General features: G+C 39.1%; 3 protein-coding genes across 8 annotated transcripts; all 3 read right to left on the reverse strand.

Moving 5' to 3' along the window:
• Nucleotides 1-2593: 2593 nt before the first annotated feature.
• LOC148837011 (extracellular calcium-sensing receptor-like) lies at nucleotides 2594-6985 on the reverse strand. 4 transcript variants are annotated; one of them, XM_088913543.1, is made up of 6 exons: nucleotides 6849-6985; nucleotides 6138-6432; nucleotides 4916-5707; nucleotides 4458-4685; nucleotides 3935-4058; nucleotides 2594-3507 (listed from the first exon to the last, which is right to left on the reverse strand). In XM_088913543.1, exons 2-6 carry the CDS (start codon nucleotides 6396-6398, stop codon nucleotides 2594-2596), a joined length of 2319 nt encoding a protein of 772 aa, XP_088769669.1. In that variant the 5' UTR covers nucleotides 6399-6432; nucleotides 6849-6985. The 4 variants fall into 4 exon arrangements, with proteins under 4 accessions (XP_088769669.1, XP_088769670.1, XP_088769672.1 ...); XM_088913544.1 differs by having other exon boundaries at nucleotides 6141-6432; nucleotides 6849-6949; XM_088913546.1 differs by lacking the exon at nucleotides 6849-6985 and having other exon boundaries at nucleotides 3935-4056; nucleotides 4507-4685; nucleotides 6138-6410.
• Nucleotides 6986-9863: 2878 nt separating this feature from the next.
• LOC148837012 (extracellular calcium-sensing receptor-like) lies at nucleotides 9864-15485 on the reverse strand. 2 transcript variants are annotated; one of them, XM_088913549.1, is made up of 6 exons: nucleotides 15349-15485; nucleotides 14694-14988; nucleotides 13529-14326; nucleotides 13071-13295; nucleotides 12729-12852; nucleotides 9864-10777 (listed from the first exon to the last, which is right to left on the reverse strand). In XM_088913549.1, the coding sequence occupies exons 1-6, from the start codon at nucleotides 15414-15416 to the stop codon at nucleotides 9864-9866; spliced, it is 2424 nt and encodes an 807-aa protein (XP_088769675.1). In that variant the 5' UTR covers nucleotides 15417-15485. The 2 variants fall into 2 exon arrangements, with proteins under 2 accessions (XP_088769675.1, XP_088769676.1); XM_088913550.1 differs by lacking the exon at nucleotides 15349-15485 and having other exon boundaries at nucleotides 12729-12856; nucleotides 13072-13295; nucleotides 14694-14978.
• A 1576-nt stretch (nucleotides 15486-17061) lies between these two features.
• On the reverse strand, nucleotides 17062-21185 carry LOC148837013 (extracellular calcium-sensing receptor-like). Of its 2 annotated transcripts, XM_088913547.1 has the most exons (6): nucleotides 21049-21185; nucleotides 20595-20889; nucleotides 19289-20086; nucleotides 18792-19019; nucleotides 18435-18558; nucleotides 17062-17975 (listed from the first exon to the last, which is right to left on the reverse strand). In XM_088913547.1, exons 2-6 carry the CDS (start codon nucleotides 20853-20855, stop codon nucleotides 17062-17064), a joined length of 2325 nt encoding a protein of 774 aa, XP_088769673.1. In that variant the 5' UTR covers nucleotides 20856-20889; nucleotides 21049-21185. The 2 variants fall into 2 exon arrangements, with proteins under 2 accessions (XP_088769673.1, XP_088769674.1); XM_088913548.1 differs by lacking the exons at nucleotides 18792-19019; nucleotides 19289-20086; nucleotides 21049-21185 and having other exon boundaries at nucleotides 20595-20855.
• Between the last annotated feature and the right edge of the window lie 102 nt (nucleotides 21186-21287).

Below are 21287 nucleotides of genomic sequence, written 5' to 3' on the forward strand. Positions count from 1 at the left end.
ATGATGATGTTCCTTGTTTCAATGGCTTTTTATTATTAAACTTTTAAAAGTATTTAAATGGGGATACTCGATAAGACTACCTCGATTTTTGATAGTAATTATAAAATAAACAGCAAAAAAGGCTTACTTTTTGTGGCGATGTGAACTCGCTTGTCTTCCACAACAGTTGTATAACCTGGTAGAGGCTGCCCTCTGCTGGACAGATGTAAACATTACACTCACGTCTCGTTTATGTGATTCCCATAATAAATTGCATACAGTACGTCTCTGTAACTGTGTCTCCTATAGGGGGTTGATTTTTGTTACAGTCAAACTCGCAATTACACCCTCAAATTGATTTAATAATTGGATTAATCTGAAGTTTGGCTATTTTGAGCTCTTAAAAATATTATAATAATCCTTACACCTACAAGTATATACTGTAGCTCTTTTCTAAACACTTTACAGGTAATGGGGACTCCCCTCCAACACCACCAATCTGTACCCCCACCTGGATGATGCGACGGCAGCCAAGTGCGCCAGTCCGCTCCCCACTCACCAGCTCTCAGCGGGGAGGAGAGCAAAGTGGTGAAGCCAGTTCACAGATGGGGATTATTAGGAGGTGACTGGTAAAAGACAGAGGGGACATTTGGCCAGGACGACGGGATACCAGCCCTACATGTATCTAGAAACAACCTGGGTTTTAAATGACCTTGGTTTTACGTCTCATCCAAAGCACAGCGTCTTTTTTTACAGTATAGTGTCCCCTTCACTATGCTGGGGTATTAGTGCCCACACAGACCGCAGGGTGAGAGTGAAAGGTCATTTAGCGGTTATCTTTCAGCTACTGCATTTTATAAATAACATCACATACTTTTCAGCAATAAAAGAAAATAAACATACAAATATTCCAATCAAGCACCTTGTTCGTTCAATTAAGGCTTCAATTGGGTAATTAAGCTCTGCTGGAATGAAACCTTGCAGGCGTGGGACCTCCAGAACCACGATCTGGAGCCCCGGTCCATTATAATATCACTAATTACTCAGGTCATGTAAAACAATGTCTTATTAAAGCCGGGGCTCTCAAGTCCCTGTGAGACTATCCAAATTTTTTACAGAATCTAATTGAAACTTAACTCCAACTTTATGTTCTTGACCAAGTTTACAAATGTGGACCTGTAAGTCCCACTTTTAAAATTAATTTAGTACAAGAAATGTTTGAACTGATAACAGGTGTCAGGTAGATCACCAGCAGGTATATCACCCTGCAGACGCCAGCTGGCAGCCCCCTCCCCACTGAAGCTCAGCAGGTGTGAGCCTGGCCAGTACCTACATGGGAGACCTCCTGGGAAAGCTAAGGCTGCTGCTGGAAGAGGTGTTAGTGGGGCCAGTAGGGGGCGCTCACCCAGCAGTCTGTGTTGATCGTAATGTCTCAGTATAGTGATGGGGACGCTATCCTGTAAAATAGGTGCCGTCCTTCGGATGAGACGTAAAATCAAGGTCCTGACGGCGGTCATTAAAAAAATTGAGGTGGGGCTGCACACTGGTGGTGGTGGAGGGGAGTTCCCATTACCTGTAAAGCGCTTTGAGTGCAGTGTCCAGAAAGCGCTATACAAGTGTAAGCAATTACTATTACAGGTGTTAGAAAAAGGTGACTGGAAATAAATGCAACGCAAACGGTCAGGAAAGAAAAAAAACATTGAATGTTAGAATATGAGCTCGCTATCTTATTTATTTTTAATGAAATGTCAAGGGATTTAATTTATTAATTCGCATTTATGGAGAGTCTGTCTTTTAAATAGAGTCAACACGAACTGCGCAAGCGCAAACATGGCTGCTATCATAAAAGATTGGATATCTAGTTTTTTAAGATTTTATTTTTAAAAAAAGGTATGTATTTTTTTATTTTTACGTTAAATATTTTACCAAAGTTTAAATAACACAGTGCACTGATGTGCAGTTTTTAAAACGTTGACGGTAGATAGAGACGTATTTATGTTTTCGTGGATTTCAAACACGCATCGGATGAAAGCTTTAAAAACATTTTAAAGTTTGCAATCAGATTCTGTATCAAAATCGCTTTTAAGTAAACTTTACATTATTTTCGAATCCAGTCAACGTTGTTTGTGAAATTTCTGTGAATGAAGTTATAATTATGTCATAAATTAATAAATGTGCCCTTTAGCACTGTTGTGTGCAGAAGTAGGCTGCTTCGTTATTCGAGTACGAACTGCTGTTCGTAATTACTAATGCTAATTACTTAATTAGCATTAATCAGGATAGAAGTATTTCATGATATAATCTTAATTTACATTGAGATTTTTTTGTCCGATGTGTACATGTGTTCCACTGATATGTGAATTGTGGTCAAATGTTTTAGCCAAGAAATATTTTGGCGCACACAATAAAAACAGTGAAACAGATTCCCTTTCTGATTCGTAAGTTTTATTGGATAATGTTAAAAAGTCGACGTGGGTTGCTTTTGCAGTAATACAAAGGGTCATCGCATTTCTGTCAGTGAATGAATGATGCAAAGGTTACAGGTCAACAAGGAACGTTTGAGCATGTACATTAATTTGATAAAAACTAATAGCTTGATAAAATGTGTGTGTTTTCAAAGAGATTTAGAGGGCACTTTACCCATCATGTGTTTTTTTGTATTCTTTTCAGGCTGCAGTAATATAATATAGCATTTTGGAACAAAAATACAGATTATCAAACCAAAACTTGAAGCTAAAATAGCAAATATTTCCACAGCTACTGTAAATTTTCCGGGAGAGCTGATATAAGCTGGGATAAAGGTGATCCAGACAGCACAGAATATGAGCATACTGAATGTAATAAATTTGGCTTCATTGAAGTTATCAGGCAGCTTCCGAGCTAGGAAAGCGAGCACAAAGCACATGGCAGAGAGGAATCCTATATACCCTAACACAGCCCAGAATGCACCTGCAGATCCCAGGTCACACTCTAGAATGATTCTCTCTGCATAATATTTCATGTTCATGTTTGGAAAAGGAGGTGATATTATCAACCAAAGAATACATATCAATACCTGTACTAGTGTGAAACCCAGAACACTTAAGCGCTGCTGTGTGGGGCCAAACCATTTCATGATGTTACTGCCTGGCAGTGTAGCCCTAAAGGCCATTAACACCACTATTGTTTTCCCCAGAACACAAGAGATGCACAGGACAAATGTGATCCCAAATGCTGTGTGGCGCAACATACAGGACCAGTCAGAGGGCTGGCCAATGAAAGTAAGTGAACAGAGGAAACACAGAGTCAATGAAAAGAGCAGAAGGAAACTCAGTTCAGAGTTATTGGCTTTGACAATGGGAGTACTTCTGAATACAAAGAAAACCACACCAACAGCAGAAGTTACAAAAACTCCAGTTATAGAAAATACCACTAAAATGATTCCTAGAACATCTCCAAAAGACAGGAATTCTATTGGCTTTGGGATGCACTTGTCCTTTTGAGCGTTTGGCCAGTACTGTAGTGGACAAGTCATGCAATCCGTGGAATCTATAATGAAAAATAAGAGCAATTTAAAATTTGTTTTGTTACTCTTGGGATAATATCATTAATATCATATTTAAAACATATTTTACAGACTGAGAATCTATTTAAAATACTTAAATATTGTGCAGTACTTTTTTTGTAGTAGTGCATTGACTATATACTGGACTACTGACACAAAACAGTAATAAGTCTTTTTCAAGAGAAACATTGCTCTTTTATAAAACCAAAAGTCAATTACAGAGAGCCTCAGTGCATTCTGTCACCTTGAGTTTAAAAAATGTTATTACTGGATTTTACCACTTCATTGTAAGTATTGGTTCTTGCAAAAATCCCAACAGTCTTTTATTTCATGTACTTTTAAAACAGTTGTAAGTTGATGTGACAGTACTGCTACAGCTACTGTGCATGCAATGACAGTCAGATTACTGACCTGTAGTGTTGCTGATCTCTCCTTCAGCACACGGTACACAGTCAAAGCAGCAGACAGGCCTTCCCTTCTGAACAGCCTTCCGAGTGCCTGGAGCGCAGCTCTCACTGCACACTGATTTAGGGATCTGGAAAGGAAAGCATAGCCTCTGTACTCACATTAAACTACTTTGCTGCTTTTAATCAAGTAGAAGACATAAATGTGCTATTAAATTCACCCTTTAAAGCTATATTCTGTTATAAAGGTTTACAAGATTAGACAGGATTTATGTTGCTTATACTTTACATTTTGTGCAAGATGTTTGTTTTGGTAGCTTCTCAGTATTAAAACAGCATTTCATAAATTTGTATTTCAATTATAATTATTGTATTGTAGTAATATGCATAACTATTTTTCAAAGTGTTTCATAATTATGGAACTACTTCAGAAATTAATAAAGATTCTGATTTTTTTTTAGGAAGGACTTCTTGTGCAAATAAGAAAAATAGCAGAATATGTAGTTTTATTAAGACTGCTTCTGTTTCACCTTGCTTTTCCCTCCTGCCCAGATGATAGTTCTGTCGTTCATTGTAAAGGTCTGTCCCTCAGGTGCTGATGCATCATAGTGGCCAACTGTCAGTAACTGGGCTTTTCCTTCTTCATTCACCTGCCAGTTTACCAGCTCATAGGTGGCTGCTGGGTCTCCATTTGCATCAAAGTAAACTCTGTCCCCACTCTTGGTTGTGAAATTCACAGTTTTAAGCTGCTGTAATACCTGCCATAATGAAGTCAAGAACTGGGTGAAATGGGTGGTTTTATTACTCATTAGTTCCATATTAATAAAGATTAGATCTAGGCAATACCTATGTAAAATACTACACAAAATGACAAACATGTTATTATAGTTTGTGCTATATTCACATGTCATTTAATAAATATCATTTAGACATTTTACATTATATAACTAAAGTGACATATATTAATTATAATGAAATGTCTTCTTACCTGCCCTGGTTCAATTTTTGTATTTTTGTCGCACCTGGACACAGTGAGATTTTTGCAGGCCAGGATGTGCATAGAATGAGCAATAGCATAGACTGCTTTGTACACTTTATAAGTAATTCTTAACTGAGACGTATCTGTGTAGGGGTTTTGCAGTTCTCGTAAATTCTCTGACCCTGTGCACACTTTCTTGCTTGAAGAGGTGTTGTTAGCTGAGAAGATACAGCTGAAAGCACTCTCCCAAAACTCTGTCAGCAGGGGACTGCTGGTGATCTCAGCTGGACTGATCTTCACCAGGAACTCTTTCAACCCTGCAATAACGGATTTTGGGATGCCAAATCCTATCGATCCACTCAACAGGTTGTAATGCAGGACCTCTGGATCAGTGAGCCAAGTTTCACTGCCTACCCACTGCAAGGCAGGAATATCCTGAGTGGATAATTCCTGAAGCAGAACAAGCATGTCACCAGTTGCTATGAATGCTACAATAACCTTTGCAGTGGATTTCTTTATGACATCCACAACTTTCAGAATTTTCTCCCTGGGATTTGTTCTGTAAAAGGCCTCTGAATATTCGATACAAATGCCTTCTGCTTGGGCTGCTTGTAAGAACGCTGCCATCCCGAAGTTTCCGTAATCGTTATCACTTCTTACTGCGCCAATCCAAGTCCATCCGAAGTGTTTGACAAGCTGTGCCAGGGCTGTTGCCTGGAAATAATCGCTGGGGATCGTTCTGAAAAACGTTGGGAAATCGTGTTTGTTGCTCAGACAAGCACATGTAGCAAAATAACTCACCTGTAATTAAAATAAAGTATTTAGAGGGTAGCTTTCCCAAAAGTTCCTCAATATCTACAACAGTTCTCTAAGGAAAGACATTTTGTCACAATACTGTATGCCTGTTTAATACATGGCTTTAAGAGAAAGAGCTGTCGGTGTCAAGTTGGTAGAGTATAAAACAAAATTAATCTTTTATTTAATTAATGGTAGAAATAGTGCTGATGACTTGAATTGTTTTCAGTTGAACCACTATATACCTGTGTAAGGTCTTGGCCAAATCTACCAGATTATCTAGAATGATGAACAATGGCAGATTGTTTTTAAACTCTAGCAGTACTTTTATGTAAGTCAGAATTAAATCAGTAAATCAGAAGGGTCTACTGTGAGGTTTAAGCAGGACAGTAAATCACGTGGTATTGTTAAAAGAGTTGTCTTGTTAAAACCTTACCACTGGAATGCTGAATGGCCCAACAACTCTGGAAATGGCTATTGTAGGTGTAGATCCAGACTCTGCCACTATGGCTGGGACAAAGGCTGGTTTGGTACAAGAGGTGTTGGTGGAAAAAACTGCCTCCTGCCCGTTCATTAAATCAAGTGCAGCTTTCAGAGCCACTGGTATAGCTGCACAAGAATCATAGATCCTGTAGCCCAGTGTGACTCCGGGAAGAATCTCTGAACTGTTGTTTATCTCCTCGATGGCAAAGATCATTGCCCGAGCAAATCGAAGCTCTCTGAGATCTAAACTATAAAGAAACTGGGTTAAATAACGTCTTAACATAAGATATACCTTTAATATACTCTCAGTCATGTTTGCGTTGTAAGATATTTGCTAATACAATATTACAGAACAGCAAAATTCTGTTTGGAGAAATATAATAAGTACATGAAGATGTCATTTCAATTGTAGTGTGTTGTAACATTTGAATAGTATTTGAATAATAGCATTACATTGAATAATAACGTTTTAGTCAAAGTTTGTCCTTTAAATCTTATTTGAACCGCTTGTAGAAACATCTTAATTCAGCTTTAAATGACATATTTTATCTACAGTATCTCAGAATTTCTACTGTGTCATGTAACTGTGAATTCAAAGCCCCATTTAGGCCAAGAAGAAATGACAGAAGATTCATCAAAAAGAGTGACTTTTACTTTTACTAACCTTTTACATTTTTGCGGAGAAGGCGTGTTTTTGAAGGCATGTTTCACTGTATTGATTTCATTGTGGATCGAAATGATCCCTCCGATCACAAAGTCTCCATCTTTTGAAAACTGGAGTAAGCCTGGGGTTCCCTGTAGTCTACATGTGGATCTTGCATGGGTCAAATGAAGAGCTACTAAGCCTGTGAGAAGCAACATCCCAAGACAAAGGAGGATGGACTTCACAATGTTCTCATGCTTATATACTGCAGGACAGAAAGGCTCACGGGTGGTTAATGTGTGCGTAGCCCATGCTGAAGAGGCGGGAGTTATTCTCAACAGAGACGTATCTGATCTGGTTTGCCCCAGGAGAAATAAAACTCAGTGAAACACGTTGTTATTGTTTAACAGGCCTTGAATGATCCTCTCTGCCCATTGTGGCATTAACCTTGACATTTACATTGATTTTGAGGATACGAGTGGGCTCTTCGTTTCTTCGTGCGGTTTAATTGCAGCTTCGAATGATTAAAATGCTGCGAATGACGGGATTGCTGAAAAGTTTTTAATGACCAGATATCTGGAATTTAAAAAATACATTAAATTAATGTTTTGCCATGAGGCTTTGTTTACTTTTAACTTGAATCATCTGGCAGTGGTGAGGATTGCAGTCAGCGTATGGCAGAGGTGCTCGGTGTTTCGATTACAACAGTCAAATGAACTTAACGGAATGTGGAAAAAATCCACATCAAGTAATAAAAGTGTCAGATATATGATATACTGTATGAGGCCAAACGGCCTACACCAAACTGATTGACAGCTCTCGCCTAAAGGGCCTGCCTGAGATCTACTGTAGATCAAAAAGCACTCGTTTATTTTCTGCAGTCAGGAGTGCACAGGCAAGCTTTTTCTTCTTTTAATGAAGAGCTTCTATGTCATATCGAGTTTATTTCTGGTCCAGAACAAGGCATTGACTGGCAGGCTGACAGGTTCTTGACCTTTTGCTGTTCTACAGTATAAAATTGAAACTGTGCATGAGCCATGTTCATTTTGAGGGAGCAGAGGTACTTAGATATATGTCAGATTAATTAATGACTATAATGGTTAAATGTTTACTTTGCCAATGTTGCTTTGACATCTACCCTCATTTTAATAATTTTTCTTGATTACTAAACACAGAGTACAAAGTGATTGATTGAATGCTTGTGCTGAAGCTCATCAATCAAGCTATAAAGGTGCACAAATAAGTTAAAATACATAGTAGCATTCATCATTGAAACACAGCCAGATTCGTGTGCTGTGTAATATATTTGTTCTGCAGTTAAAACAAATGAGGAGACTAAAATAAGAGAGTGTAATTGCTTTTGTCCATCAGAAACATTTTTTGTAAAGCGGCTTTGGTAAAAAACGTATTTTAAGCTTTTTTGGTATAAGACTGTATTTAAGGTAAAATTTAATTCTAGAATGTGATTTAGAGGTTAATAATGCTGTTTATTACTCATTATCCTGCCTGTGGGAAGCTGAGCAGCATCAGGGTTGAGAAAATTGAAAACTTCCTGGCATCATTAAGAGTATTCAACTCAATTAACAGATGAGACGTTTCAATTTTGATAAGTGTTTACAGTGCCTGTAAGAAAGGAATTTGAAGGTGCTCTGGACTGACAGAATGAAATAGTACAGTAACTTAAATAACTGTTTGCCATACTCCCTCAGGGTTCATTGTCTTTGAATGGCTTCCAAGTAAACATATAGGGATTCATTCTGTAGTGTCTCTGACTCTGTGCCAAATGAACAAACTGAAAGTCATCACATGGAAAAATGTAATGAATAAATCATGTCATATTGGAGAGGGTTGTTTTGACGTTCTCAGACTAACATAATTTTTCATGTAATTCATGTAACATATAGCGCACATTATTTTAGTCATTCAAAATAATATGACTCATCATATTTCTTATACAGTATATCTAATTTGGCATAAGGTTGCGTCTTCTGCTTTTCTAGGCAGTATGGAAACAAATTAACAAATATTAACAAATTGCCAATATACATGTAAATATTATGCAGTGAACTCTTCAACAACTACTTTACAGTTTTTGGTGAAATGGAGCAAACGTATTTTTTTAAGTAGGCTGGGTTGCATTTATTTTTCCGTAAAAAAAAGTGTCGGCACAAAGCATCTGTTTCAGGTGCTGGAGTTTGCTGAAGGCCAATATGTCCAATTGAGCTATATTTTTTTCTGTGCTGTTTTCGGCTTTGTACTTTGACACACAAAGGGCTTTATGTTCCTTGTGGGAAAACCACCTGCCTTATGAATTATACAGTGAAATGTGCAGATTTTCCACAGTTTTCCCCATGGGAAGATTCGGTGCATTATCTTTACAGCAAGCCTGCTCGTTTTTATTTGGCACTGAAAAGTACTGAAAATGATGCAATAATATTAAGAGTTATCCATCAGTGCAGAGTCTGTCACCACCAAGTGTTATATTAAGTGTACATATGAAGAAAATGAAACCAAGTTTCTTATTAGGAGGCTTTATTCTGAAATCTGAAACATGTTTGATATTCATTTCATTTTATTGTTATTGTCACGGACGTCCAAAGGGACTAACCGTGGGGAGCAGGAGAGCGGAAAAAGACCCATATGCATAGCGGCGAGACGGGAAAAAGGCCCGGGCTCATAGTGCAAAGAGTTCAGGAATGCCGTATAGAAACCTATGCCCTCAGGGAGCGGACGTGGGGCGCCCTGGTGCTAGGCGGGTCTCAGGACATCCGAACGTCAATGCTGAGCGAGGACAGAGTGCAAGACCCGGAAATATATAGCCCAAGGGAAAGAGAGGGACCGGAAGGACAGCAGACAGAAACTAGGGACAGGACAGAGAAGGAGCGCCCTCTGGCTGCAGAGGGCGTGACAGTTATTTGTAAAAGAAAAAAACGCTGTTAACATGGTTTTAGACTTGAAAATGTTTTTTCCTTCAATATAGAGCAAATCTGTGCATTTTTAAAAGAGTAAAACATTTAACTTGGTTGTCTTGATATTTTAAAGAGATTTTGAGGGCATCTTACCTATCATGTGTTTTTTTGTATTCCTTTCAGGTTTCAATATTATAATATAACATTTAGGAACAAAAATGCAGAAGATCAATCCAAAACTAGAAGCTAAAATAGCAAATATTTCCACAGCTACTGTAAACTTCCCAGGGGAACTAACATATGCTGGGATAAAAGTGATCCAGACAGCACAGAATATGAGCATGCTGAATGTAATGAATTTGGCTTCATTGAAGTTATCAGGCAGCTTCCGAGCCAGGAAAGCGAGTACAAAGCACAAGGCAGAGAGGAATCCTATATACCCTAACACAGCCCAGAATGCACCTGCAGATCCTAGGTCACACTCCAGAATGATTCTGTCTTTATAATATTTCATATTTTGCTTTAGAAAAGGAGGAGAAAGTATCAGCCATACAATGCATATTAAAGCCTGTACGAGTGTGAAAGCAAGAACACTTAAGCGCTGCTGTGTGGGGCCAAACCATTTCATAATGTTACTGCCTGGCAGTGTAGCCCTAAAGGCCATTAACACCACTACTGTTTTCCCCAGGACACAAGAGATGCACAGGACAAATGTGATCCCAAATGCTGTGTGGCGCAACATACAGGACCAGTCAGAGGGCTGGCCAATGAAAGTAAGTGAACAGAGGAAACACAGAGTCAATGAAAAGAGCAGAAGGAAACTCAGTTCAGAGTTATTGGCTTTGACAATGGGAGTACTTCTGAATACAAAGAAAACCACACCAACAGCAGAAGTTACAAAAACTCCAGTTATAGAAAATACCACTAAAATGATTCCTAGAACATCTCCAAAAGACAGGAATTCTATCGGCTTCGGGATGCACTTGTCCTTTTGAGCGTTTGGCCAGTACTGTAGTGGACAAGTCATGCAATCCGTGGAATCTACAAGAAAACATTTATATTACTAAATTGACATGCAGTATGTATTCCATATGCATTATTAATGACAGTGTTCATTTATTTTTGCTGTAAGTCTTTAGCTTTTGTGACACTTTTACAAGATGCAGACTTGCTACATTTCCTCTTCTGTTTATGTTGGCTTCCTGAAAGATTCTTGTGAAACGATTGTCTTCTTGTTTAATAAATCTCAATGCTTTCTTTACCTTATACATTTACAGTGCCTTGCGAAAGTATTCGGCCCCCTTGAACTTTTCAACCTTTTGCCACATTTCAGGCTTCAAACATAAAGATATAAATTTTTTATTTTATGTGAAGAATCACCAACAAGTGGGACACAATTGTGAAGTGGAACGAAATCTATTGGATTTTTGAAACTTTTTTAACTAATAAAAAAATGAAAAGTGGGGCGTGCAAAATTATTCGGCCCCCTTGCGTTAATACTTTGTAGAGCCACCTTTTGCTGCGATTACAGCTGCAAGTCGCTTGGGGTATGTCTCTATCAGTTTTGCACATCGAGAGACTGAAATTCTTGCCCATTCTTCCTTGCAAAACAGCTCGAGCTCAGTGAGGTTGGATGGAGAGCGTTTGTGAACAGCAGTTTTCAGCTCTTTCCACAGATTCTCGATTGGATTCAGGTCTGGACTTTGACTTGGCCATTCAAACACCTGGATACGTTTATTTGTGAACCATTCCTTTGTAGATTTTGCTGTATGTTTGGGATCATTGTCTTGTTGGAAGATAAATCTCCGTCCCAGTTTCAGGTCTTTTGCAGACTCCAACAGGTTTTCATCCAGAATGGTCCTGTATTTGGCTGCATCCATCTTCCCCTCAATTTTAACCATCTTCCCTGTCCCTGCTGAAGAAAAGCAGGCCCAAACCATGATGCTGCCACCACCATGTTTGACAGTGGGGATGGTGTGTTGAGGGTGATGAGCTGTGTTGCTTTTACGCCAAACATATCGTTTTGCATTGTGGCCAAAAAGTTCGATTTTGGTTTCATCTGACCAAAGCACCTTCTTCCACATGTTTGGGGTGTCTCCCAGGTGGCTTGTGGCAAACTTTAGACAAGACTTTTTATGGATATCTTTGAGAAATGGCTTTCTTCTTGACACTCTTCCATAAAGGCCAGATTTGTGCAGTGTAAGACTGATTGTTGTCCTATGGACAGACTCTCCCACCTCAGCTGTAGTTCTCTGCAGTTCATCCAGAGTGATCATGGGCCTCTTGGCTGCATCTCTGATCAGTCTTCTCCTTGTCTGAGCTGAAAGTTTAGAGGGACGGCCAGTTCTTGGTAGATTTGCAGTGGTCTGATACTCCTTCCATTTCAAGATGATCGCTTGCACAGTGCTCCTTGGGATGTTTGAAGCTTGGGAAATCTTTTTGTATCCAAATCCGGCTTTAAACTTCTCCACAACAGTATTACGGACCTGCCTGGTGTGTTCCTTGGTCTTCATGATGCTCTCTGCGCTTTCAACAGAACCTTGAGACTATCACAGAGCAGGTGCATTTATACAGAGTCTTGATTACACACAGGTGGATTCTATTTATCACCATCAGTCATTTAGGACAACATTGGATCATTCAGAGATCCTCGCTGAACTTCTGGAGTGAGTTTGCTGCACTGAAAGTAAAGGGGCCGAATAATTTTGCACGCCCCACTTTTCATTTTTTTATTAGTTAAAAAAGTTTCAAAAATCCAATAGATTTCGTTCCACTTCACAATTGTGTCCCACTTGTTGGTGATTCTTCACATAAAATAAAAAATTTATATCTTTATGTTTGAAGCCTGAAATGTGGCAAAAGGTTGAAAAGTTCAAGGGGGCCGAATACTTTCGCAAGGCACTGTATATATATACTTATTATTTTCAGTTGCTTGCACAACATTCCTCCACTTTCAGGTACTTTTGTTTAAAACAAAGATTCCTTTACAAACCTGTAGTGTTGCTGATCTCTCCTTCAGCACATGGTAAACAGTCAAAGCAGCAGACAGGCCTTCCCTTCTGAACAGCCTTCCGAGTGCCTGGAGGACAGCTCTCACTGCACACTGATTTAGGGATCTGGAAACGAATGCTAAATTATTACATGTATTTAATGTATTTAAGTGTTGAGCTTAATCACGTTAAAGTTGCACTCCTAATCGGTTTAGTGATAAAGCACTTATTAAAACTCTAAAAAAAATAAATGCATATGAATTAAATTTGAAATATTGCAAGGAATCTGTATATAGTGTTTGCTTTATTTTAGATGACTGCTTCAGGTGGCATAATAACTTCACCTTGCTTTTCCCTCCTGCCCAGATGATAGTTCTGTCGTTCATTGTAAAGGTCTGTCCCTCAGGTGCTGATGCATCATAGTGGCCGACTGTCACAAACTGGGGTTTTCCTTCATTCACCTGCCAGTTTACCAGCTCATAGGTGGCTGCTGGGTCTCCATTTGCATCAAAGTAAACTCTGTCCCCACTCTTGGTTGTGAAATTCACAGTTTTAAGCTGCTGCAGTACCTGCAGTAATGAAGTCAGCTATGTGGTTATGTGACTGGTTCTGTTAAACAGTGTTATATTCAGAATCTGCACAAGGAGATAACTAAATGATGGCTTGAATTAAAGGTTGTTTTCAAGGCTGAAAAAAATTCTACTTTGGTTCACATGGTTTGGTACATATTAATAAACATTTTCTTCTCATTTGTTTAATAATCACAGTGCATCATTTATTTAGGAGATAAAAGTCATCTTACCTGCCATGGCTCAAGCTTTATGTTTTTCTCACACTGCAAAAGAGAAGATGGAGAATTCTTGCATATCTGATTATGAATCGAATGAGCGATAGCATAGACTGCTTTGTACACTTTATAAGTAATTCTTAACTGAGACGTATCTGTGTAGGGGTTTTGCAGTTCTCGTAAATTCTCTGACCCTGTGCACACTTTCTTGCTTGAAGAGGTGTTGTTAGCTGAGAAGCTACAGCTGAAAGCACTCTCCCAAAACTCTGTCAGCAGGGGACTGCTGGTGATCTCAGCTGGACTGATCTTCACCAGGAACTCTTTCAACCCTGCAATAACGGATTTTGGGATGCCAAATCCTATCGATCCACTCAACAGGTTGTAATGCAGGACCTCTGGATCAGTGAGCCAAGTTTCACTGCCTACCCACTGCAAGGCAGGAATATCCTGAGTGGATAATTCCTGAAGCAGAACAAGCATGTCACCAGTTGCTATGAATGCTACAATAACCTTTGCAGTGGATTTCTTAATGACATCCACAACTTTCAGAATTTTCTCCCTGGGATTTGTTCTGTAAAAGGCCTCTGAATATTCGATACAAATGCCTTCTGCTTGGGCTGCTTGTAAGAACGCTGCCATCCCGAAGTTTCCGTAATCGTTATCACTTCTTACTGCGCCAATCCAAGTCCATCCGAAGTGTTTGACAAGCTGTGCCAGGGCTGTTGCCTGGAAATAATCGCTGGGGATCGTTCTGAAAAACGTTGGGAAATCATGTTTGTTGCTCAGACAAGCACATGTGGCATAATGGCTTATCTGCATTGTTAAAAAAAACACAAGGTGTGAGTATCACAAAACTGCATTAATGCATCTGAGGTCAAATAGTAAATGCTAGTTTAGTAGATACATATACTTCTGTCTTTCTGTTGTGTGCTGTTAAATAAAGAAATCAAATTTGTCACAAACACTGGCAGCTGGCAGATTTAAACAATCGAGTGAGCTGCATTGCATGGCATTTCAATGAGCTTTTGTGTCGTAAGAATTTGGATATTCTGGGAGACCCTGTATTGTATTCAGAAGAAAGCAGAATCTAAATGTGTGAAGTTGTGCTTTTCATTCTTTTAAAATACAAATTAATGGAGGAAAATATATATACAGCTAAAAGAGTATACAGATAGCTTACCACTGGAATGCTAAAGGGCCCAAGAACTCTGGAAATGGCTATTGATGGTGTAGATCCAGACTCCGCCACTATGGCTGGGACAAAGGCTGGTTTGGTACAAGAGGTGTTGGTGGAAAAAACTGCCTCCTGCCCGTTCATTAAATCAAGTGCAGCTTTCAGAGCCACTGGTGTAGCTGCACAAGAATCATAGATCCTGTAGCCCAGTGTGACTCCGGGAAGAATCTCTGAACTGTTGTTTATCTCCTCGATGGCAAAGATCATTGCACGAGCAAATCGAAGCTCTCTTGGATCCAGACTGTTAACAATAATAAAGACATTCTTGGTGATTGTATTTTAATACACTCGCATGTATTCTCTTGATGTCTTGTAGGTACATCCCATTAGCTCTCATTTATTTTAGTGTTTTAAAATCTACCCTTAACAAATAGTTTAAACCCATACATTTAAAAGAAGGTGCTGCATGCTTTTGAAAAAGTAATTCACATTCCATTTAGGGTATGCAGTCATATGTTTGTGAGCAGTTTCTGAGATTTCGCCCTCTCTTTGCTACAGATATACAGTACATCCGACACCAACACTCGCAGATCTTGACACCTCGGGCAACAAAATATTATTCAGGCACAGTGATCATGCAGTACTGAAAAAACGTACCTACCTTTTGCATCGTACAGGACCAGGAGTATCATTGTAGTTGTACTTCAAGACATAAATGTTGCTGTGCATTGAAAATATCCCTCCAATCACAAAGTCTCCATCGTTTGTGAACTGTGCTGAGCCCGGGGAGCCCTGGTGTCTACAAGTAGACCCTGCATGGGTTAGGTGAGCGAGCAGTGGCACAGCTACAAGCCACATCCCAGCATGAAGGATGGAATCAACATTCCTCACGTGCTTATATAGTACAAGACAGTGAGGCTCCAGGAGGGTATTGTGTGTAGAGCATGCTGATGAATACGGGATATTCCCAGTAGTGACACACTGAATTGCCTTTTCACTACAGGGAAAAATACCCACTGAATGCAAAAAAATATTCATTTGATGCGTTTAACTGGTATCGACTTACTTTCGATTACCTCTGGATAGGTTTTAAGTAGCTAAATAGCCAGATATATCAGTATTAAATGTTTGGTGAGTACTGCAACATAAACTGTTATATACTTTATTTGCATTAGCCACTCCATTCACTTACTATACTTTTACTAAATTTCCAATTTACTGTGTGTTGGCTGTGTTGCTGAATGGAGCTCACTTTCAAAATCTAAAGAAGTCGAAGCCTGAAGATGGCACATGCCGCATGTACAGTATCCCCTGTCCTCATGACATTGCTCCAAGAGTGCTGTGCATTACAATTTCACAGCCCCACTCAGAAATATGCCTCTCTAATATAAAAAGTATATAAGGGCTGTGTGAGCTAATTCTCAATTTAGTAAAAGAATAATATTAACTATTTGTTAATAATATTAATGACAATTCTAATAAGATGTGGTAAAAATTGTCACAATAAAATGAATTTCCTAAAACAATGTTTTAGGCTGTCTAACACCCGAAGAAGGCTCCACAGCTAAAACGTTTCCTTTCTTCTCTTCTCAGCATAGAATAAACCTATTACTTGTTCCTATTGACTATCGTGCTTGTCTACAGTGTAATAGTGCTGCTTCAAATCTCCGGAAGTTTTCCCTCGTCCTTAATTGCAAAATAAGGTACTGCACATACCTGGAAAGTCCGTCTATTTTGTGGTGTAAGTTGGAGGTTTTACGTTGCTCTGTACATTTTAATTGCTTTGTGGATTGAATTTCAGTTATCAATTCCTATTCTTTCTAGCCCCAAAATATACAAATAGCATTGCAGTTCCCCTTTAAATCAGTACTTGAATGACTGTATCCTCCATAGACTCTACAAATAATACAAACAATGAAATATCAGTTTTCTTTTGTGTTTGCTATCTAGTTTTTTCAGAATCTCAAAAGAGCAGACACTGCTCTGATTTGTTGTGCTTGGTGGTTTCCAAAAGGAAGGTGAGTTCCATTATATTTAAATATTTAAATGAAGGCTACTCATTTTGTATCAGTTGTTCCATGTCCAGCATTTTGGAATTTAAACTCCAGTAATGAAAGGTCAATGATAAGCAAGAGCTGTTGCTAAACAGTGTGCTGAACATGTTAAAAAGCAGAAATGGAGTCGGTCACTTCATCACCTAGTTTTATTCTGAATCACTTAACACATTTTCAGTGGCTTAAATTTAGAGTCATTAGATTTGGTTCCTTGATACCAATGTAAGATACAGCCAGTGAGCAATGTAGTTTCAAATTTGGAGAACAAAAATGTGAATTTGAAAGGAGTGATAGTTATTTAATTGAGGCTTATGATGATTTTAAAGAGATTTGCATGTCACTTTACCCATAATGTTTTTCCTTGTATTCTTTTCAGGCTTCAGCAGTATAATATAGCATTTAGGAATGAAAATGCAAAAGATCAAACCAAAACTAGAAGCTAAAATAGCAAATATTTCCACAGCTACAGTGAACTTCCCAGGGGAGCTGATATAAGCTGGGATAAAGGTGATCCAGACAGCACAGAATATGAGCATGCTGAATGTAATGAATTTGGCTTCATTGAAGTTATCAGGCAGCTTCCGAGCCAGGAAAGCGAGCACAAAGCACAAGGCAGAGAGGAATCCTATATACCCTAAAACAGCCCAGAATGCACCTGCAGATCCCAGGTCACACTCCAGAATGATTCTCTCTGCATAATATTTCATGTTCTTATTTGGAAAAGGAGGTGATATTGTCACCCAAAGAACACAAATCAAGACCTGTACAAATGTGAAACCCAGAACACTTAACCTTTGCTGTGTGGGGCCAAACCATTTCATAATGTTATTGCCTGGCAGTGTAGCCCTAAAGGCCATTAACACCACTATTGTTTTCCCCAGAACACAAGAGATGCACAGGACAAATGTGATCCCAAATGCTGTGTGGCGCAACATACAGGACCAGTCAGAGGGCTGGCCAATGAAAGTGAATGAACAGAGGAAACACAGAGTCAATGAAAAGAGCAGAAGGAAACTCAGTTCAGAGTTATTGGCTTTGACAATGGGAGTACTTCTGAATACAAAGAAAACCACACCAACAGCTGAAGTTACACAAACCCCAGTTACTGAAAATCCCACTAAAATGATTCCTAGAACATCTCCAAAAGACAGGAATTCTATCGGCTTTGAGATGCATTCGTCTCTGTGCATATTTGGCCAGTACTCTTTAGGACATGTAATGCAATCCGTGGAATCTACAAAAAACGAGAAGGTTAATTAACAATAAATCTAATTTATTTTTATTAAAATTATCTGTGTTTGTAATATTCCCAAGATTGATCAGCTGGGTATTCATCTGCTATAATAGTGCAATTTTTATTTACACAATAGATGTACAGTATTGACCATGAATTATGTTGTGTCTTTTATAAGTAAATTAAACAATAGAAATATTCTCAGGTGTGTAGACTTATAGGCCTAGTTTAAAACTTATACTTCCCACAGTCACCAACAGAAACATGAATATCAAATAAATGACTGTAAACAATAATTTTGGAACCTAATTTAATTGTTGTAATTTTCCTGCTAATACATGTGGGATGTTGGCAGGCTTTATAAAGTGGTCATTCTGCAAAACATTCCCCTGTGATGGTTAAAGTCTGCCTGTATTCCCCATATCAGGCTTAACAAAATATCCCTACTCTCTTACAAACCTGTAGTGTTGCTGATCTCTCCTTCAGCACATGGTACACAGTCAAAGCAGCAGACAGGCCTTCCCTTCTGAGCTGCCTTCCGAGTGCCTGGAGCACAGCTCTCACTGCACACTGATTTAGGGATCTGGAAAATGGGGCAGTTCAGTTTTACTGTTGACTATCGCAGGCTTTCTGTGGTTAAATGCTTTTTAAATCCTAAGAGTACAATTCAGCATACGCTTCAATAGATCTTTAGAGGTAGAGGTAATTAAGATGAAGGCACAGGTGGCAACAAGTAAATATAACAAGTATAAATGTTCCATTCTGTGCAATAAAAGACTGTTTTATTTTGGATTAATGCTGTGTTGGGGTACTCACCTTGCTTTTCCGTCCTGCCCAGATGATAGTTCTGTTGTTCATTGTAAAGGTCTGTCCTTTAGGTGCTGATGCATCATAGTGGCCGACTGTCACAAACTGGGCTTTTCCTTCTTCATTCACCTGCCAGTTTACCAGCTCATAGGTGGCTGCTGGGTCTCCATTTGCATCAAAGTAAACTCTGTCCCCATTCTTGGTTGTGAAATTTACAGTTTTAAGCTGCTGCAGTACCTGCAGTAATGAAGTCAAGTGGTATGTTAAATGGGGTGTTTTTATTAATCACTTACTGTAATCAGTCTTTGTACGGGGTTAGTACTATTGTATCTACACTAGGCATCTGAACAATGGCTAAAAGTTATTTTCATCTGATAAAATAATTTTAAACATATTTGCTCACAAGGTTTTTGTCTATGTTAAGAACATTTATGAATCAGTATCTTACCTGCTACGTCCTTCACTGTCCTATATCAAGAAGAAAAAAGTTTGAAAATGATTCTTACTTGCCATGGCTCAATTTGTCTGTCCTTTTCACAGTGGGAAAAAGAGCCTTTGGATTTTGTGCACACAAGGTTGTGAATAGATTGGGCCACAGAATAGACAGCTCTATACACTTTATTAGTCACCCTCAGCTGAGATGTATCTGTGTAGGGGTTTTGCAGTTCTCGTAAATTCTCTGACCCTGTGCACACTTTCTTGCTTGAAGAGGTGTTGTTAGCTGAGAAGCTACAGCTGAAAGCACTCTCCCAAAACTCTGTCAGGAGGGGGCTGCTGGTGATCTCAGCTGGACTGATCTTCACCAGGAACTCTTTCAGCCCTGGAATAACAGATTTTGGGATGCCAAATCCTATCGATCCACTCAACAGGCTGTACTGGAGAAACCCTGGATCTATGATCCAGGATTCACTACCTATCCATTGAAAGACAGGAATATCCTGAGTGGATAATTCTCGAAGCAGAACAACCATGTCACCAGTTGCTATGAATGCTACAATAACCTTTGCAGTGGATTTCTTTATGACATCCACAACTTTCAGAATTTTCTCCCTGGGATTTGTTCTGTAAAAGGCCTCTGAATATTCGATGCAAATGCCTTCTGCTTGGGCTGCTTGTAAGAACGCTGCCATCCCGAAGTTTCCGTAATCGTTATCACTTCTTACTGCGCCAATCCAAGTCCATCCGAAGTGTTTGACAAGCTGTGCCAGGGCTGTTGCCTGGAAATAATCGCTGGGGATCGTTCTGAAAAACGTTGGGAACTGGTGTTTGTTACTTAGACAACCACATGTGGCATAGTGGCTAACCTTCAGTTTAAAAGAAAGAAAATGTAGTTAGAACACAAAGACACAAGAAACTAATAAACAGTCTGCAATATTTTAAAATATAAAATGTGAAAATATTTCACAATCATTCGCTTATGAGAATGAACTAGACAACTACACAAGACCAAAATTTGTCACAAGATGTGCAGAAATACTGTCAATTCGTAGATTAATACAGTGACCTGAAGTGGATTCATGCAAGTCTGTATTGCCGGAAGTAGAAATTCAGCATCATGGGCTACAGTGTTTAAGGAGGTTGAAGGATGACTGACACTGAGTGGCACTCTGATGTGTTGAGCGCAGAGAAGTGTGTCTGGGTGGGGGGGTGTTTCACTGGTATGTCAGTCTTTTTTGAGGACATATTGAAATAGTCTGCGTCCATACAGGGAAGTATTTATTTTTCAGTATTTTAAAATTGTTTTTCCTGTGATTAGGTTACACATAAATCCGAAATGATATTCTAAGAAACAGCAAAATTTGAAAAGCTTACCAGTGGAATTCTGAAGGGTCCAAAGACTCTGGAAATGGCTATTGATGGTGTAGATCCAGACTCCCCCACTATGGCTGGGACAAAGGTTGGTTTGGTACAAGAGGTGTTGGTGGAAAAAACTGCCTCCTGCCCGTTCATCAAATCAAGTGCAGCTTTCAGAGCCACTGGTATAGCTGCACAAGAATCATAGATCCTGTAGCCCAGTGTGACTCCGGGAAGAATCTCTGAACTGTTGTTTATCTCCTCGATAGCAAAGATCATTGCCCGAGCAAATCGAAGCTCTCTGAAATCTAAACTGTAAAAAAATATATATGTGTGTATATGTTACCAGAAGTAAACATTTTTTTATTTCTAAAACTTTTATTAACTGTTACAAAAAATACTTTCCAAATGGAGAAGAAAAATGAACCTGTAAACCATGTACAGTAGCAGAAGTGCTGTTTCTTTTACTGACCTTTTGCATCGTACAGGACCAGGAATATCATTGTAGTTGTGCTTCAAGGCAAGAATGTTGTTGTGGATCGTAAAGATCCCTCCAACCACAAAGTCTCCATCGTTTGTGAACTGTGCTGAGCCCGGGGAGCCCTGGTGTCGACAAGTAGACCCTGCATGGGTTAGGTGAGCGAGCAGTGGCACAGCTACAAGCCACATCCCAGCATGAAGGAGGATGGAATCAACATTCCTCACGTGCTT

This window comes from Atractosteus spatula, chromosome 4, assembly GCF_055471065.1.
Source record: "Atractosteus spatula isolate fAtrSpa1 chromosome 4, fAtrSpa1.hap1, whole genome shotgun sequence".
Classification (NCBI taxonomy): Eukaryota; Metazoa; Chordata; class Actinopteri; order Semionotiformes; family Lepisosteidae; genus Atractosteus; species Atractosteus spatula.

Coding starts and splice junctions, on each gene's coding strand:
- LOC148837012 (XM_088913549.1), bottom strand. CDS start 15,416: ATGCACAGCAACATTTATGTCTTGAAGTACAACTACAATGATACTCCT. Junction 13,296..13,528: donor TAAAGCTTGAGCCATGGCAG/GTAAGATGACTT, acceptor TCATTACTGCAG/GTACTGCAGCAGCTTAAAAC. Junction 12,853..13,070: donor GGGCAGGAGGGAAAAGCAAG/GTGAAGTTATTA, acceptor ATTCGTTTCCAG/ATCCCTAAATCAGTGTGCAG.
- LOC148837011 (XM_088913543.1), bottom strand. CDS start 6,398: ATGATCTTTGCCATCGAGGAGATAAACAACAGTTCAGAGATTCTTCCC. Junction 4,686..4,915: donor CAAAAATTGAACCAGGGCAG/GTAAGAAGACAT, acceptor TCATTATGGCAG/GTATTACAGCAGCTTAAAAC. Junction 4,059..4,457: donor GGGCAGGAGGGAAAAGCAAG/GTGAAACAGAAG, acceptor TTTCCTTTCCAG/ATCCCTAAATCAGTGTGCAG.
- LOC148837013 (XM_088913547.1), bottom strand. CDS start 20,855: ATGATCTTTGCTATCGAGGAGATAAACAACAGTTCAGAGATTCTTCCC. Junction 18,559..18,791: donor GGGCAGGACGGAAAAGCAAG/GTGAGTACCCCA, acceptor CCCATTTTCCAG/ATCCCTAAATCAGTGTGCAG. Junction 17,976..18,434: donor AGAGATCAGCAACACTACAG/GTTTGTAAGAGA, acceptor CGTTTTTTGTAG/ATTCCACGGATTGCATTACA.